General features: G+C 43.2%; 1 protein-coding gene across 2 annotated transcripts in view; it reads left to right on the top strand.

Moving 5' to 3' along the window:
- Positions 1–3,824: 3,824 nt before the first annotated feature.
- The window catches only part of ACVR2A (activin A receptor type 2A), a 49,856-nt gene continuing 38,501 nt past the window's right edge, over positions 3,825–15,179 (top strand). For both annotated transcript variants that reach the window (XM_058839268.1, XM_058839267.1), the window contains exon 1: positions 3,825–5,594. In XM_058839268.1, the coding sequence (XP_058695251.1) occupies positions 5,540–5,594 (55 nt within the window). In that variant the 5' untranslated portion in view covers positions 3,825–5,539. The remainder of the gene's footprint in view (positions 5,595–15,179) is intronic.

Raw genomic sequence — 15,179 nt, 5'->3', positions numbered from 1 at the left:
TGTTCCCACTTTAGCCCAACACCAAAACAGGGTTGTGATTTCAGCCTGTATTTGAATTTGTGGACACTCACCTGGATTCAACTACTGCATCAAAAATTTATAAGTTTGATTTAAACCATTAAAGGAGAACATTTTGGTGGTCACCTATATTGCCCCAACCCACAAGCATTGCAGAGGGAAGCTTTGGATTTCAGTTCTTCAGAGCATTTAAAAGGTGAATTAATTCCACATTCTCTCATGTTTTCAAGTTGTGCTACTCGTATAACTTCAAAGTATCTCAATAGTTTTGGAACAGAGTAAAAAGTGCAACATAACGAATAATTTGTAGGAATTTTATTATCTGTCCACAGCAACAGAACTGAAAATTTGTATAAAACTCTTTTGGAGTATGATGACTTTCTCATAAGTCATGCATATGAAAGTAAAAATACTTTCAGGCAGTTATTTACCTTTTCTAAAATAAAATAATTTAGGCTGTCATCCAGCACTTTTTCCCAAAGGAAAGTGAAGCTGGTTGGTAAAGAGGGCAACCCTGGGAGAGATTAATTTCTTGCCATTTTGGTCCTTTTTTTTCATTTGGTTATGTAAGGACAGTGCCTGAATGGGGTCTTCTCTTCCTTCAGAGCTTCAAAGGGGGAATGACTTAGACCACAAGGAAAGATGAAAGAGGTAATGACAAGGATTCTCTCTGCTGGTGTCACTCCTGATATTATAAACCCCATGGTTCCCATTTCACATTTAGAAATGCTTCTCTAGGTGTTCTGAATGAGTTCTGCACAAAAACTCCTTTCCTACCACGCTGTGTTTTGTGTTGATTCACTGCTAAGAGTGGGATTAGCAAAGGCACAGCTGAAATCCTCAATTCCTAGCAGTGCTCCAGAGAGAAAAATGAGACATTGCTGGGTTTTAACTCTCCTCATTATTCCCTAGAAGGAAAAGTTATATTTGTGCTGCCTCTAGGCAAAGTCCCATCCCACATGAACAAAAGACTGAAGCTAAGATCACATCCATTTCATCTCCTCCTGCTCTCCACAGATGCTTAAGTCCCTGACACTGTGTCTTCAGTGCTCATATGTCACAGTAAATGATTCATTAAAAATGCAGAGACAGATTGATCTTGGAAGGGGGGAAAAAGGGATCTGGAGTTTAAGGCGAAAGGAAAATAGAAATGAGGAGCCAAAAGGTGAAAAAGGGAAACACCCCCAAAATTCACATGAGAAAGACATTTAAAAATAAAGAGGAGACAGCAACTGTGCTGACATTTAATGTGTCTGCTTGGGATAAAACTCATCCTTTTACTAGCAATAAAACAACAGCCCAGCCCAAAGCCCTTGGAGCATTTTGCATCAAGTGCCTCATAAAAATGGTTGGCAATTTCTCTTAAAGTCTGTACAATATCTATACCAAATTACCTTGGTTTTTTTTGGTTTTTTTTTTTTTTTTGGTAATGTAATTAAATGGCAGCAAATCCCCAATGCAGGCAAGGAGAGCTCTCTGATCCCAGCCACCAACACTCACCCTAATTCCCAGACCCCTGGCCAGGCTCAAAAGTGGGAAGGAAAAGGCAGGAATAAGCTCAACTTGTGATTCCTGTGGTGCTGATAAACAGGTGATTGACAAGAGTAACCCTGCAGAATGACTGTGTTTGTAATATTTCCTGGATGGCCAGAAGGATTTGCTCTGCCAGAGGAATCCTGCAAGCAAAAACCAACCCCTGCCTAAGGATAAGAAGCTACTTGAGTAAGAGACACATCTCTGCCATGACATCCGTGGAAATTCTCTTATATAGGTGACACATTTATTCTATTTTTATCCAAAACAATTGCTAAAATATAAAGATGGATCATAATTTACATTCTTCCAGCAAAAAAAAAAACCAACAACTTAGCCAAATCCCTGCATTGGGAAGTACATATATAAATATATATTCACACACACACCAGCAATATTTTTAGCTATGATTTCCTACTCATGTGGCAACATGACCAGCGTTCTGAAGAAGCTGAGCCAAGTGAAAACACAACCTGCAGAACAGGTCACGTTTAAATATTCTGCTATTGAAGAATATTAAAAACTACAGATTAAGTAGGAGTGTTGTAATACTTAACATTAATTAACGCTTGTAAATCATTCTGAAATACTTGGATAAAAGATGGCATAAAAGGTGTTGCCACATGTCTTGATGCTTCTAGATGTGCACAAGCCCTGACATCTTATTTTGTGTTTGGGATGTTTCACATCATAAAAAAAAATAAAAATATGGTCATTGGATGAATTTAATGTTGGGAAGTGTTGGGACATGACAGAGAAACACCAAGGATGTCTCATTAAGAACTTGAGCAGACAACTCAATGTAAAAAACCTGAAATAGAGCCATTTCTAGGATCCTGGTGGATCACCAGCTCTAGTTACTGATCTGTTAGTTACTGAGTTAGAGCCTGGCAACTTTGCTAAGCCTTCACTTGGCTGTATATTCATATACGTGAAATACAGATAATTTTCCTTCCAGTCTTGTACCACCAACTATTGACACCTTGCAAAAAAATCCCTTAGTCCATGCCACCAAACAGTTTGAAAAGGAATCTGGAATCACTTAATACCTATCTGGGGTTGGTGAAGAACATAAGCAGTTCTCAGAGAACTTGGTACCTGTTGCTTGTGCAATTTCAGGTCTTTATAGAATACAGAAATTAAAGGCCAGCACTGAGGCTCGTGTGCTTTCCCACATGGATCTCTAGATGTAAGAGCCATGACTTCCTTTTTACACCGAGACAAGAGATGTACTCTATGATATCCATTTAAAAAAAAAAAAAAAAAAAAAAAAGGTGTAAGGAGTGACACCAAACTCATGAAGGAGCAGAGGCAATTAATTACCTGGACACGACAGGCTGGGGAGGTACAGCCAGCTCTTAATGGCACATCTCACAAACACACTCCAGGTGCCTTCCAGCACCCCAGGGGAGCCTACCAGAAACACAGAGAGAAGAGCATAGAGCGACATGGCAATGGGGAACGAATTAAAATTTAATAGAGGGCAGGTTTCAATTAGGTGGGATATTGGGAAGGAAACGTTCCCTGTACGGGTGGGGAGGCCCTGGTACACATTGTCCAGAGAAGCTGTGGCTGCCCCTGGATCCCTGGGAGTGTCCAAGGCCAGGTTGGACAGGGCTTGGAGCAGCCTGGGATGGTGGAAGGTGTATGGTAGGAACAAGAATAGATGACCTTTCAGATCCCTTTCAACCCAAACCATTCTGCGACTCTGATTCTATGCTGTAGCAGCAGTGACACTCCTGAGCAAGGTGCCCACAGCAGAGACCACCACAGCCGTAGCTCTCACCTGGACTACCTGTAGGACATTTTCAGGGACGTTTTCAGGCTGGGGATGAGAGAGAAGACCAGGCCAACATCTGACCCCAGTGGCAGCGCCCCCAGCCTCACACCGTTGTGTACACGTTACACCGTTGTGACCCCTCCCAGCCAGGTCCCACCGCGTGGCTGCCTGCAGTGTTTTGCCTCCATCACCTGAGCCTGGGAGCACAGCACAGCCCCCCAACAGCTCGAAGGAGCCCCGCGAGGGTGAATTACCGACACCGCGGGGTCGGGGCGGAGCGGGGCGAGGGCGCCTGAGGGGCCGCGCCCTGAGGGGCGGGAAGGGCGGGCGGGAGCGCGCCCGTGAGGCGGCGCGCGCGGGCCGCGAGGGGCGGGGCCAGCGTAGGGGAGCGCGCTCCGCCCAGCCGCCGATAGGAGGGGCGAGCGGGGGTGGGCGGGGCTAAGCGGAAAACCCCGCACGTTGATTGGGTGGTGCGGCTGTCAATCCGAGGCGGCCGCGGCGGCCGTGGGGAAGGAGGGGGAGGCGGAGAGGAAACAAAAACAATCGCCCGGGCGCCGCCATCTTGGGCCGGTTCTCCACACGCCACACGGGTGAATGGGTAGATATGAGATTACCACGGGGGAGCAGCGGCAGCAGGGCACCGAGGGCTGTTCCGCGCTGCCAGCGACACTCGGCGGGCTCTAGGCACGGCCGCCGCCGCCCGGAGAGAATCCCCCGGCTCGGCCTTTTCGTCTCGCCAGCCCCTAAGCTGCACTGCTGGAGGGACAAAGTTGGGCTGAGCCGCGCTGCCTCTGCCGCCCGGGAGACCGGAGAGTTGAGCCGGGGTCAGAGTTAGGGGAGAGGGTGACGAAGGGATCGGTCCCCGCTCCGCCGTGTGGGAGGCGCGGGGAGAAGGCTCTGCCTCCCCGCCCCTGCCGTCTCCTGCTGCTCGCTCCTAGGAGGAAAAGAAAAAAGAGGAAAAAAAAAAAAAAAAAAAAAAAAGGCAAGAACTGGATTGAGCTCGGAGGGGTGGATTTTGTGGAGTCTCCGTGTGAGCAGCGGCGGGGCGGCGAGAAGGAGATGTGTCCGTGAGGAGGGAGAGGAGCGTGGATTCATCCAGGACCCGTGAGGAGCGAGAGGAGCCTGGATCCATCCAGCCTCAGCCCGCCGTGAGGCACAGCCGCCTCCCTTCCAAAGAAGCCCAGTTCTCCTGGAAGCACGGCACTCAGCAAGGATTTGCCACAAAGAATATACCACCCTCCTCCCCGGCGCCTGGATACTGCATTTTATTTTTTAATTTTTTTTTTTATACCCCCTCCCCAGCCACTCTTGTGTGTTCAAATACCAAATATAGCCTCTTGCGGGGGGAGGGGATGGAAATCTCCTAGAAGAATTGGAAATCTTGCTGGGATTCGGGAGTGCTGGTGCTGGAGAAGGGCGGCGAAGACGGGGGGGATGCACTGCTCTCGCTGCCTGGCCAAGGACTAGAGATTTGCCACTTCCCGGGAAGCCCGAAGGTTTGTTCCCAGACTGTTGTTTTCCCCCTTTCCCTCTCCAGGGCTACGCTAAATCCCTGAGCATTTATGAAAGAAATCCCACGTGTAGCTGGTGGCTGGTTTTTAAGGTAGTTTTTCATCGACAAACTGACAAAAACTTCTCTTCGCTCTGAGGTTTGGAACTGGAATGGAGCTGCTTTTCTCCCAAACACTACACGGGGTGTGAAAGGGGGAGGCAGGACGAAAACATCGCCTTGGACTGATCCCGATCCGAACCCCCGACACTCGCACCCACGAGGGATGATCCTTCACGACGCCTGATGTGGAAAACACTTGGAGACTCAGAGACTTCGTCGTGCTCAGCAGCTTAATCGTTGACTCATTTTGTTTTGGTTTTTATTTTTTTTTTTTTTAAAGTGGATTCGTAGCATTACTTTTATGAATTGAATTTTGCCACCGTTTGTACAGAAGCCAAATGACACGTGTGTTTTGAAACACGGTTCCAAATATATTTATCCCTCCCTCAACCCGGATTCTCTCTAGAAAGAGCCGCGGGGAGGTCGTCAGTGTCTAAACAAACCTGATTTTTAGTGTTTTATGAACACTACCTGCTGCAGAAATGTTGCTATAAATTGCTTTATAACGGTTCAGCAAGAAGGGAGATTTTTCCAGCTTGCAGGACCCAGAAAACTGGATACTTAAAGTCACTTAAATGTTTTAACAGCATTGGAAAATGGGAGCTGCTACTAAGTTGGCGTTCGCTGTTTTTCTTATCTCTTGCTCATCAGGTAAGTGAATGTTCCTGGATTTGTCACGTTAAATGGAGGGCTTTGGGGTCAGCACTTGAAAACTTGGGCTGGCTCTGTATGAATGAGAAGAAATCTTTCTTTTTCCAGGTGGCAAATATTTGTGGATGGCAGCGACTGTAAAGAAGCTGCTTTCGTGATTATTCTTAAAAAATATATAACGTGAGCACTTGAAATGCTCACAGCGCTTGGATTTCAGATCAATTGTGTGGAATAAATGTGGAGACATAACCACCTAGTGTCACATAAGTAACCTGGCAGCGCAATTATCGGTGTTGGATGCTGGTTTTAAATCAGAATTACCCAGCTGAAATGCTCTTCCCTTCAGTTTGATCTCTCTTACCCTGGACTATTCACTGGTGAATAGCGACCTTCGTTAAAGCTTCATTAATTTAGAATAGGTGTCTCTCGGAAAGGCTGAGCTCGTCCTTTGGTGATAGCGAGGGGTGTGTGCATGTAGAGATGAACCAACAGAATTGGGGTGAAAAGCCAGGCTTTCAGTTTCAAAAGAGTAATTTGTAACCTTTTGTATTTAGCTCTTCTCTATGTCACTGCCTTGTAGTGCAGAAAAGAAAAATACAAAAAAAATAAACCTCTACTAATTTTCCCTTTAAAACAGCAGAATTTGAGGTTCAAACGCCAGCTCCGAGTCCTGGGAAGCGAGCGGGGTGTGAGGACTTACCCACGCTCCTCCAGAAGGAAAATTGTTATGGCAGCAACCAGTGGTTGGGCAACTGTTGGTCCATTTGTGCTTGGAGCTCCATCAGTGTCACAAAAAACCCTCTTACGAGCTGTGTGAGGATCTAATGCGAGTTTACAAGCCGGCCTGACACGCTGTGCCCGCATTTGGAACGTGTATTTAGTGCTCTGTGTAGGTTTTTAGCATCCTTGCAGGGTGTGCAAAGCTACACTTGTTTATCAGGCTAAAAGCTCCCAGACAAGTGCTCAGCCCTCCCCGTGTGACCGGGAGAAGGAAGTAATGAGATCCCTGTAACGATGCCTTTTAAATTTCCAGCGTTAGGAGCTGCAGGATTTTGCTGAAGAGGCCGTTTTGCTGTGGTTAGTAAATGGATAAGTCTCGTCTTGTGTCTGTAGTGCTATCGATCCGCGCTGTGTGCGCTAAATGTGCTGTGAAATGGCGAGCGCTGCCAGGGAGAAACCCAAAAACCCTGCCTGTGCTGAGCAGAGAAACGGCACAGCGGGGTAAGGACAGCCGGAAGGTTGTTCAGGACGTTTAATTTTTATTCTTCTTTGGAAATAAAGCATGATTTCTGACCGTTTTTGTCTTGCAGTAAAGACGTGCGCGTTGGCTTTTCCTAATGCCTGATTTTTCAGCTCAGCAGCGTTCCTCTTAATTCGGCAATATGTTTTGTAGGGAAACTTTTTTCCCCCCTCTCAACTAACAGTTTCTAAAAGATTTGCTGCCATCTGCTCTCCATGTCTGTCTCTCTTCCACGTCCACCTCTAAAATCCTTTTGCCTAGAGCACAGAATAGTGGTTTTTGTTGACATTACCTATCAGACTTAATAAAAAGAACAGCTAAGCAATAAAGAACGCCTTTCCTTTAATATTTCTCGCTCGGGTTGTCCTTGGTAAGGTGAAAAGAATGTTTCTCTTGCCTGTGAAGAATTAATCTTGGCTAAATGAGCAGGAAACTGCCTGCAATCCGGGCTGCTTCTCATGTTAATGACATTGTTTTGGTGGTTATTCCAGTATTATACATTAAGTGTTCCGGTATTTAACAATTATTATACTATTTTCTACTCACACCGGGACTGCAGACACTCTGAGATTCTAGGCAAGCCTAAAAATAAATAAATTCAACAGTAAACTGTTGGGTTTATGATCAGAATTACAAGATTGTATGAGATTTTAAGCTTGAAGTACAGGTGTTTTTATGAGTAGTGTCTCTTAATTTATTTCAGTTTTAAACCCTACCTGATAAATTGGTTCTAACATCATCATCACCAGAAGTTTCTTTTCCAGTCTTTAATGTGAAAATCAGTCTGCCGGGGTTCTATATCTTGGAATATTGGCAATGGTTGAGATAATCCTGGAGTTCAGGTGTGGAGATGCCTCTCTCTGGTGTGAAACTCCAGCTCCTCACAGGCTGTTTCAGCGACTGGGGGTTTGGTTTGCTGTATTTGTTCATTTATTTTTAAATACAGCTATTTTCTGCAGATGTTTACAGGGCCAATTAATACCGGGGTTCTTTTAATAGGTGGAAATGTTGTGGTTTTTTTCTGCGTGGTGGGTGTGGAAGTGCTCTTTAGGTTCAAAGCGATTTATTTTATTATCTGTAAACTGCTGTATGAAATCCTGTGAATGTACTACAAATGGACAGGAATTTCCAGTGAATCTAATCATCTTTGATAACAGAGTGAAAATATTTCCCTGTTCTGACTAAGATAATTGAAAAAGAGCATCTGTGTTGTTATTAGGCTTTAAAATATTTGTAGATGCTTGGATAAAAGTGGGTGTAGGTTTGCACCCATCTGTAGGAACTCCAGAGGCTGAGATGAATACACATTAGCTAAATAAGAAAACAAAGTGCTCGGGTCAAGGTTCTCCACGTGCCCTCTAATATACTTCTTAGATAAACCTGATTGCATGTTTGATTTCAGAAGGAGCAGAAAATCTTGAGTAATAAAATACTTGAGAACAAGCTTCCTGTGCCTCTGCTGTAGGTGAGGCAAGATTGTAGGGGAGCTTCACAAGAAAACTTGTGACTGAAATAGCTTGTTCATCAAAGAAGGCTCTCTTCAGATATTATCTGTGTGCTCCCCTCCCCCAGGGAAGTGTGGTTGTGTTCTGGTGTTTTTGTGATTGCTGAGCTACACTTTAAAACATTTCAGGAACAGAGAATGGGCGCTTTCATAATTTTCTGAGATTTTCAAAACATGCGCCCCATGCAGCTGAGAGTGTGGGAGATGCTGAAGTAGTGGATTTTCCTCACCCATAATCTTAGTTTAAAATCTCAGTGTTCCTTTTGTTACTCATAAACTCCTCATTTCCCAACCCATCATCTCTCCTGAGGTACCTGCTCTGCCTTTGGTCCCTGGGTGGTCCCTCATCAAAGTAGTTCTGCAGTCTCCTACAGGGAACAACACCTGGATTTTTTAGAATTGAAGCTAAAATCAAGCTAAAAGATCACCTAAGCGAAAGGAACAGTGTCAGAAAAGTGTTGGTCTTCTCTGTTTCTCCTAATGCCAGATCATTCCCAAGCCACTCAGAAGGTCTTGAGTAATTTAGCTGAAGGCACTGGCATGTCCAAGATACCTTTGTAGTTGGAGTAGTATTTTCACTGCATGGAGGATATTTTATTCTCTGATATTTAATTTATTATTCTCCTGTCTCACAGCAATTATCATCAGAGAAATTATTTTTTAAACTGTATCTTTTTCCCCCCCTAAAAAAAAAAAATCTATCAAGAACTGTAAGACCTTCTTTCCATGGTATGACTTTAGAAGCTGAACTGTTGGGTGTCCTGAAGGAATTGAGGGGGAACATTCAATTTTTCTTTGGTTTTACTTGTGTAATGTTATCTTTATTATTTTTTTTACTATCGTTTCATTATCATCTTGAACTCTTGAAAATCTTGCCACAGGTTTGTGAATGTTTGTGAAATTTTCTGCTGGTGTGTTCCCTGTGAACTGTCCATGATTGTGGTTGGACTCTAATCACTTTATTCACTTTATTGTGGGGCAATAAACCACTTCAGAATTAGTACTGCTTTTAAAGTAAAGATTCCTTTACTTTATCAGAGTGTACAAGTTTTTATATTAAGTATATTACCACTGGGCACTCCTAATGCTGTTGAGAGCAGGACTTGTTTCATTAAATAAACCTATTTAGTACTGTTTTCAAGCATAGACTGTGTTACAGAGAGGCTGATGTTATAAATGATTGCAGCTCAAAAATCTGTTAACTATTTCTAAGTAATCTGTTAATACTTAACAGTTACAAACCCTAAATCTTCTGGGCTCTGAAAAGAGCTGTAATTGTGCTAATGCAACATCAGAACATGTGAGCATCGTTCTGGGAGAACTCTGCTTTCCAAACATTTCCGGAGAGATGCTGCTGTCATGAGTTTATTTGCATCTCTACCCTTCACACAGGAGGCTTTGCTGAAGAAAAAGCTTAAATAAGTTTGTTTGCTTATGCTGGGTGTAAGTTGAGGGGCAGGTGTTCCATGTGAGGGAAAAGCTCTTTTCTGCGAGAGGAGAATTACTGTTAGCAGGAATAATAGTTTTCAGCTGGGTTTAATTGAGAGTATTTGAATGTTCTGTTTATTTTTTAATTTCTCCCGTTCCCACCTTTCTGGAATTTGGGGGCAAAATCCCTTAGGTGATGAGTTTGGCTAATTAGCAAATGAGGACAGATGTACTTTTTTCTTCTCTGTTTAACCATAGACATTAATTTTTGTCATATCATTAGTTCTAGGGAAGGGGGAAAAAATAACAGCGCCCCAAATGTTTTCCATTCCTATTCATTCTACCTTTTCTTCCAACCTTCTCCACTTCTCCAGGCTGTAAAAAGAGAGAAGTTGACAAGAAATCTGATTGTGGATGAGGTTTCTTGGTGTAGGAGAGATACATTTCCACCACTTCATTAACTGAAAGCAGCTTAATGCAAATGCCTGCTTGAGCTGGTTGGTAGCATCCATGAGCTGTTAGCTCTCTGATGTTCCTGAAAATGAAAACTCTGTAAAAAGATCAAGAAAATGACGAATTTTACAGCCAAGTTCTTGTGTGATGAAATCTTAATGTGTTTTTGTTGCCTTGGTGCTTCAAATTCGGCGCATCTTATTTCCTGTTATTTCCATATGGAATTGAAGTGATATTGCATGCCAGTGACTTTATGTGGCATCTCTTGTCTTCTTTCCCTGCACTGTCTGTGGTGGAGGGGTTTTTTCTTAGAAACAGTTTGTGACTACGGTGCCAAACAGCAGAGCATATTTAGGCTTAATCCCACAGAAAATGAACATTTACTGCCATGTTGTTTATGTTGCATATCTCTGTGGCCAGGAATCCCAAATGTATGTTAGATACATCAAATCCTTCAGTTGTTGGTGCAAAGAGAGCAGGGAAGGGTTTTTCCATTGCATAATTATCGTCATGGTTTCACAATAATTTAATTCTTGATGAGGAAAGTCAACATTTATGGTTTTCTTCAGAGTTTCCTAGTTAGAGCTGGAACTGGAAACAAGAAAAACAGACAATTCACTTACTAACTGGGGACATAAATCTTTGGTTATGTGGTTAGAGGTGTTAGAAAAACTCTTGGAAAGGAGGGAAGCTTTTGTGGGAACACTACTTGTTCCTGCAGCCAGGAGCGGCTGGAGGCAGCGCTGGTGGTGTTGGGATGGGATCAGCTCAGACTGGGAGCTGGAGGTGTGAGGTCCTGTTGGTGACAGCACTTCACAGCTGGGGGCAGAAAACTGGGCTCTTTCTCAAGTGGTTCAATGAAAGAATGTGCCTCTCTTTCCCAGCTCCTGCTCCCAGATTAATTAATCCCGTTTCCAGGCGCGCAGTCAAAGGAGGATGAGCAGGATGGGGGCCTTTACCTCTGTGCTGTTGGGACTTTCTTTGTGAGGTTCTCCTAATGAACTGTGCTGGGATTCCTTCGTGGAGCAACTTCGTTAGGGAGAGAATGGGCAAGGGACACACTTGTGTGGTGTTGGTGCCAGCAAAGGTCTGAGCAGTGGCTGTGTCACCCCAAATCCTGCTGATGTCGCAGTGTTCCTGCAGCAACAACACCTCTGGGGTTCCCAACTCCCTGTTTTGTTGGGTTTGGAAGGGAAATTAAGTGTTTCCAAATCTAAAAACACCTCCTGAAAGGCTTGGTAATGTTGTGTTCTGCTGGTGTTTCTGGTTAAAGTGTTGCAGGATAATCTGTTTCACTCAGGATGCAGTCAGTGCAAAATTAAAATTAATTTCTGTGTTATGCTTCAGTTACTTATGGAGGTGGCTGGTTGGGAACTGTTAAACTGCACTGCCTGGCCCTGATGGGATGTTGGGACCGTTAGTTGGCAAGAGGGCTACAAGTTCTTCAATTAATTTAAATGGCTACATATCACCTTTGGAGATTCCTTACTTTGTTAAAACATAACTTCTTTTTTTAAGGATTTTATATGGATCTGTAATTAGGTGGAAATTTGATACAAAATGCTGAAATGGCAATGTAATTAAAAGCAAACCCCTATGTACTCTTAACTGTGATGGGCATGTAAGAAATGCCAAGATGCATTTCTCTGGTTTTATAACTCTTTAATTACATGAGGGAAACATTGTCTATAGTTAGTGAATAGATAATGAAGAAGAATGCAGTATCTTGGCCAAAAAGAATATTTCTCAAATTCTTTTTGCTTTCTGAACTTTGAGATATTCATCTGCCTCATTAAAACTAAGAAAATTAAGATTGTATTTTGCATTTACAGCAAAATTGTATATTGTAATTAGAATACTATTTAGGCATTGCTGTCTGATCTGGTTTTGGTTATTGCCTAAATGAGGCTGTTGTCTCACTTGGGAAGATTTCCGCTTTCTCTAATGATGGCATCAAATGAGTTAAGTTTTGCTGGTTTAATTCTGAACATTGACACCCTTAAAGCTGATACACCTGAGAAGTTGCTAAAGATGTTTATTCTGAATGTTCTGTTAGAAAGTATCTGTATAATCATTTTGAAAATGCTAAGAATCTGTATAGCTCAGAATTGTGTTAAATAGCTTTAACTCTTTGTGTGTCTTTAATCCCTAAATGGGATGCACATAAGAAAAACAACTCATTTTTCTAAGAAATTGCAGTTCTTGTGGCAGATTGACTTTTAAAGTTGGATGCTACATCCATCCTTTTTAGAAATACAGGAGGGTTACAGTACTCAAAAACATTTAGGATATGATTATTGTATTTTCTGAAAGATACCAAACTCTTTATGAGGGTAAAACACACAGTTTTTGTTTTGTTTCTGCTCGTTTGGTTTGGGATTTTCTTGTTTGTTTGCTTTTTCTGGAAAAAAAAATGGAAAGGGGTAAGGCAACTCAATGATTGTTTTTAAATGTTTTTGTATGATTGACTGTAGATATGAAGAATGTTTTAGAGACGATCCATGGCCGGTCTCTTTTGCCTGTTTGTGGAATTCCCAGTGAAATGAGGCTGTGGAGGGAACACAAACCCTGCTCAGCTCCCTGATAGTGTTGTAGCTTGTGCCAAGTGGTGTCTAATGAGATGACACAAAGCACGGTCTGAGGGCCAGTGCCAGGAGGCAGCACAGGCAGGGCTGAACCAGAATTCCTGCAGCTTCAGCACTTCAGTATTCCCTCATCTCCTGCCTGAGAGCGTGGAGTGTGTGCCATTAGTGTGCTGTGAAAACATTGGCATCGTTTACTGCCTTCCAGCTCAGCCCTGTGTAAAACTGGGAACTGTCCCACTTAGAGAACAACCAGTCCCACAGCTCCCCATCACCTGCTCTGCCACCAGGGCAGCGTTCCACGGAGCCCTGGGCAGGGATCTGCTTTGGATGTGCTCAGCCTGGGACGAGGGGCCTGGGGGCCAGGGAACACTCCTTGGGCCAGTTGTGATCTCAGGTGTAGATGGATAATTTTTTTCCTTCAAATTATTTCAGATTTAAAGGTGATTCCTGTGTGAGATGAGCATTGGCAGTTTGGATACAGACCCTGTGCAGTTGATTTCTGTAATCTGCCACCTGCCTGGTTTTAATGTCACTTTTTAAATGTCACTTCATCATAACAGCTCTGAGTAGAGATGGTCATTTCCTCTTTGAAATTACTTTTTAGTGTGGTGTCCACCAAACCTTCAGCTTGTTTTCAGCAGAGCTGGTGCCCATTCTGGCAGTCCCCACCTGTACTGGTGCAGAGGCTGCTGTGTCCCGCGGCTCAGGACACCACATTTGTCTTTGTGGAATTCCATGAAATTCCCATGTACCCAGAGTTTGCCTGGAGTGCCATCCCTGCCCCTGGCACTGTCTGCAGACCCCCTGAGGTGTTCCACCACCTCCAGAAAGGTCTGAACCAAGATGGGTCCCAGGGAAGCCTTGAGGGGCCCTGTGGTGCTCCTCATCCTCCTCCAGACCTTTCCCTCTGGGAGCAGCCCTGTCCCATCCCAGGCTGGCTCCATCTCCAGATCTCTTTGCTTGCTCACCGAGCTGATTTTAGCTGGCTTTCAGCAGCTTCCTGCCTTTTGCCTCACCAACTTGTGATTTAGAGGCGAGTTTTATTTGTAACTGAAGCCTGACTTTATTTTTTCAGCTTGAGAGCTCTTATCTCACCTAGATAACACTAATCTGCATTCCTTAAGTGCTGCCTAAAGATTGGAGTGGTCTTCATTCTCTCAGCTGGATTTTGAATACTTGGATTTCAATATCAGCACATAAGTTGAAATTTGATCTGTTTTTAAAAGCTATTTTTAAATATGACCAATCATTTTATCAAGCCTTCTAGCATGAAAAACTGTTTCCTTCTAGGAATTTCCACATAAACAGGGAAGTGGTTTAATTTTGTTGTTGAGTTACAGTGTTGAGTGTACAAGACAAAATTAAACTTTGCAGTAACTGTTAATTTTAGAAATTTTTGCTAGTGTTTGTCAGTAGAGGGTACAGATAGTTCTCTTTAGCTCACAGCAATTACATGATGGAAGAGTTTTTTTTAAATATTTCCGTGTTTCAGGGTTGAAAAACATTTAGGCTGTGAAAGTTGCAAAATGGCACACAATTGTTTGAATTACTGTACTTTTTATAAATAATTAGGTTATTTATTTTTCATCACTTGTTTGTAAAGCCACTTTAAAAGTAGCTTAGAAAAGACCACTGGTTAAATATTTTCATTTTAACTCTCTGAGCTGACATTTTGGAAAGAGCCTGTTTTGCAAGTTGTCCCTGGGGATAGTTGAATTTTATTAAATTTAACACAAAGCCCATCAAAAATATTATCTGCAGTGGTTTTAAAAATTGTAACAGCTTGGCTATATTTTATTTAATTTCACCTTGTGTCACTGGGACAGACCCCAACAAATGAAGGCTCATCTGACCTCGCCCATTTGGGATGATAGAGATCAGAAGTGAGCTCTTGATGAGTTTCTCTGTGTTGTGCTTGTACAAAAACCAAGCTGTGAGACCGTGATTAATTTGTGAGGTGATTTCAAACCACAGGATGGTTTTGCTTCCACTCCTGCCCCAAACTCAGCATTTACCACTTCTCTGGGAAACCACCCGTGAAAGCAGCGCTTTCTGGTGAAAGTTTTCTTTTCCTGTTCAGCTGAAGAAGTTCTGAATCACATCCTTTTGGGTCAGAGGCTTTCAGGGAAGCCAGGAGAGCACAGATCCCACTTTTTATTCCAGTGGAAATAGAGTGGATCCCTTGTGAAAAATCCCGATGCTCCAGTGTGCACCTGGGCTTTTCCAGTGGCTTAAAAGTATTTGGATGGATGGCAAATCAAGCCAAATTTATTTCCTAGAACCTTGTTTGCAAAAATATTTCTCTGAAATTTAATAATCCCAGAAATTTTCCTCTCTATGTCACAAATACTGTGGCATTGGAAGCTCTTTCATTC

This window comes from Poecile atricapillus, chromosome 5, assembly GCF_030490865.1.
Source record: "Poecile atricapillus isolate bPoeAtr1 chromosome 5, bPoeAtr1.hap1, whole genome shotgun sequence".
In the NCBI taxonomy this organism is placed as follows: domain Eukaryota; kingdom Metazoa; phylum Chordata; class Aves; order Passeriformes; family Paridae; genus Poecile; species Poecile atricapillus.
The sequence above is the reverse complement of the archived record's forward strand: the minus strand, read 5'-3'. Positions and strand labels throughout refer to the sequence as shown.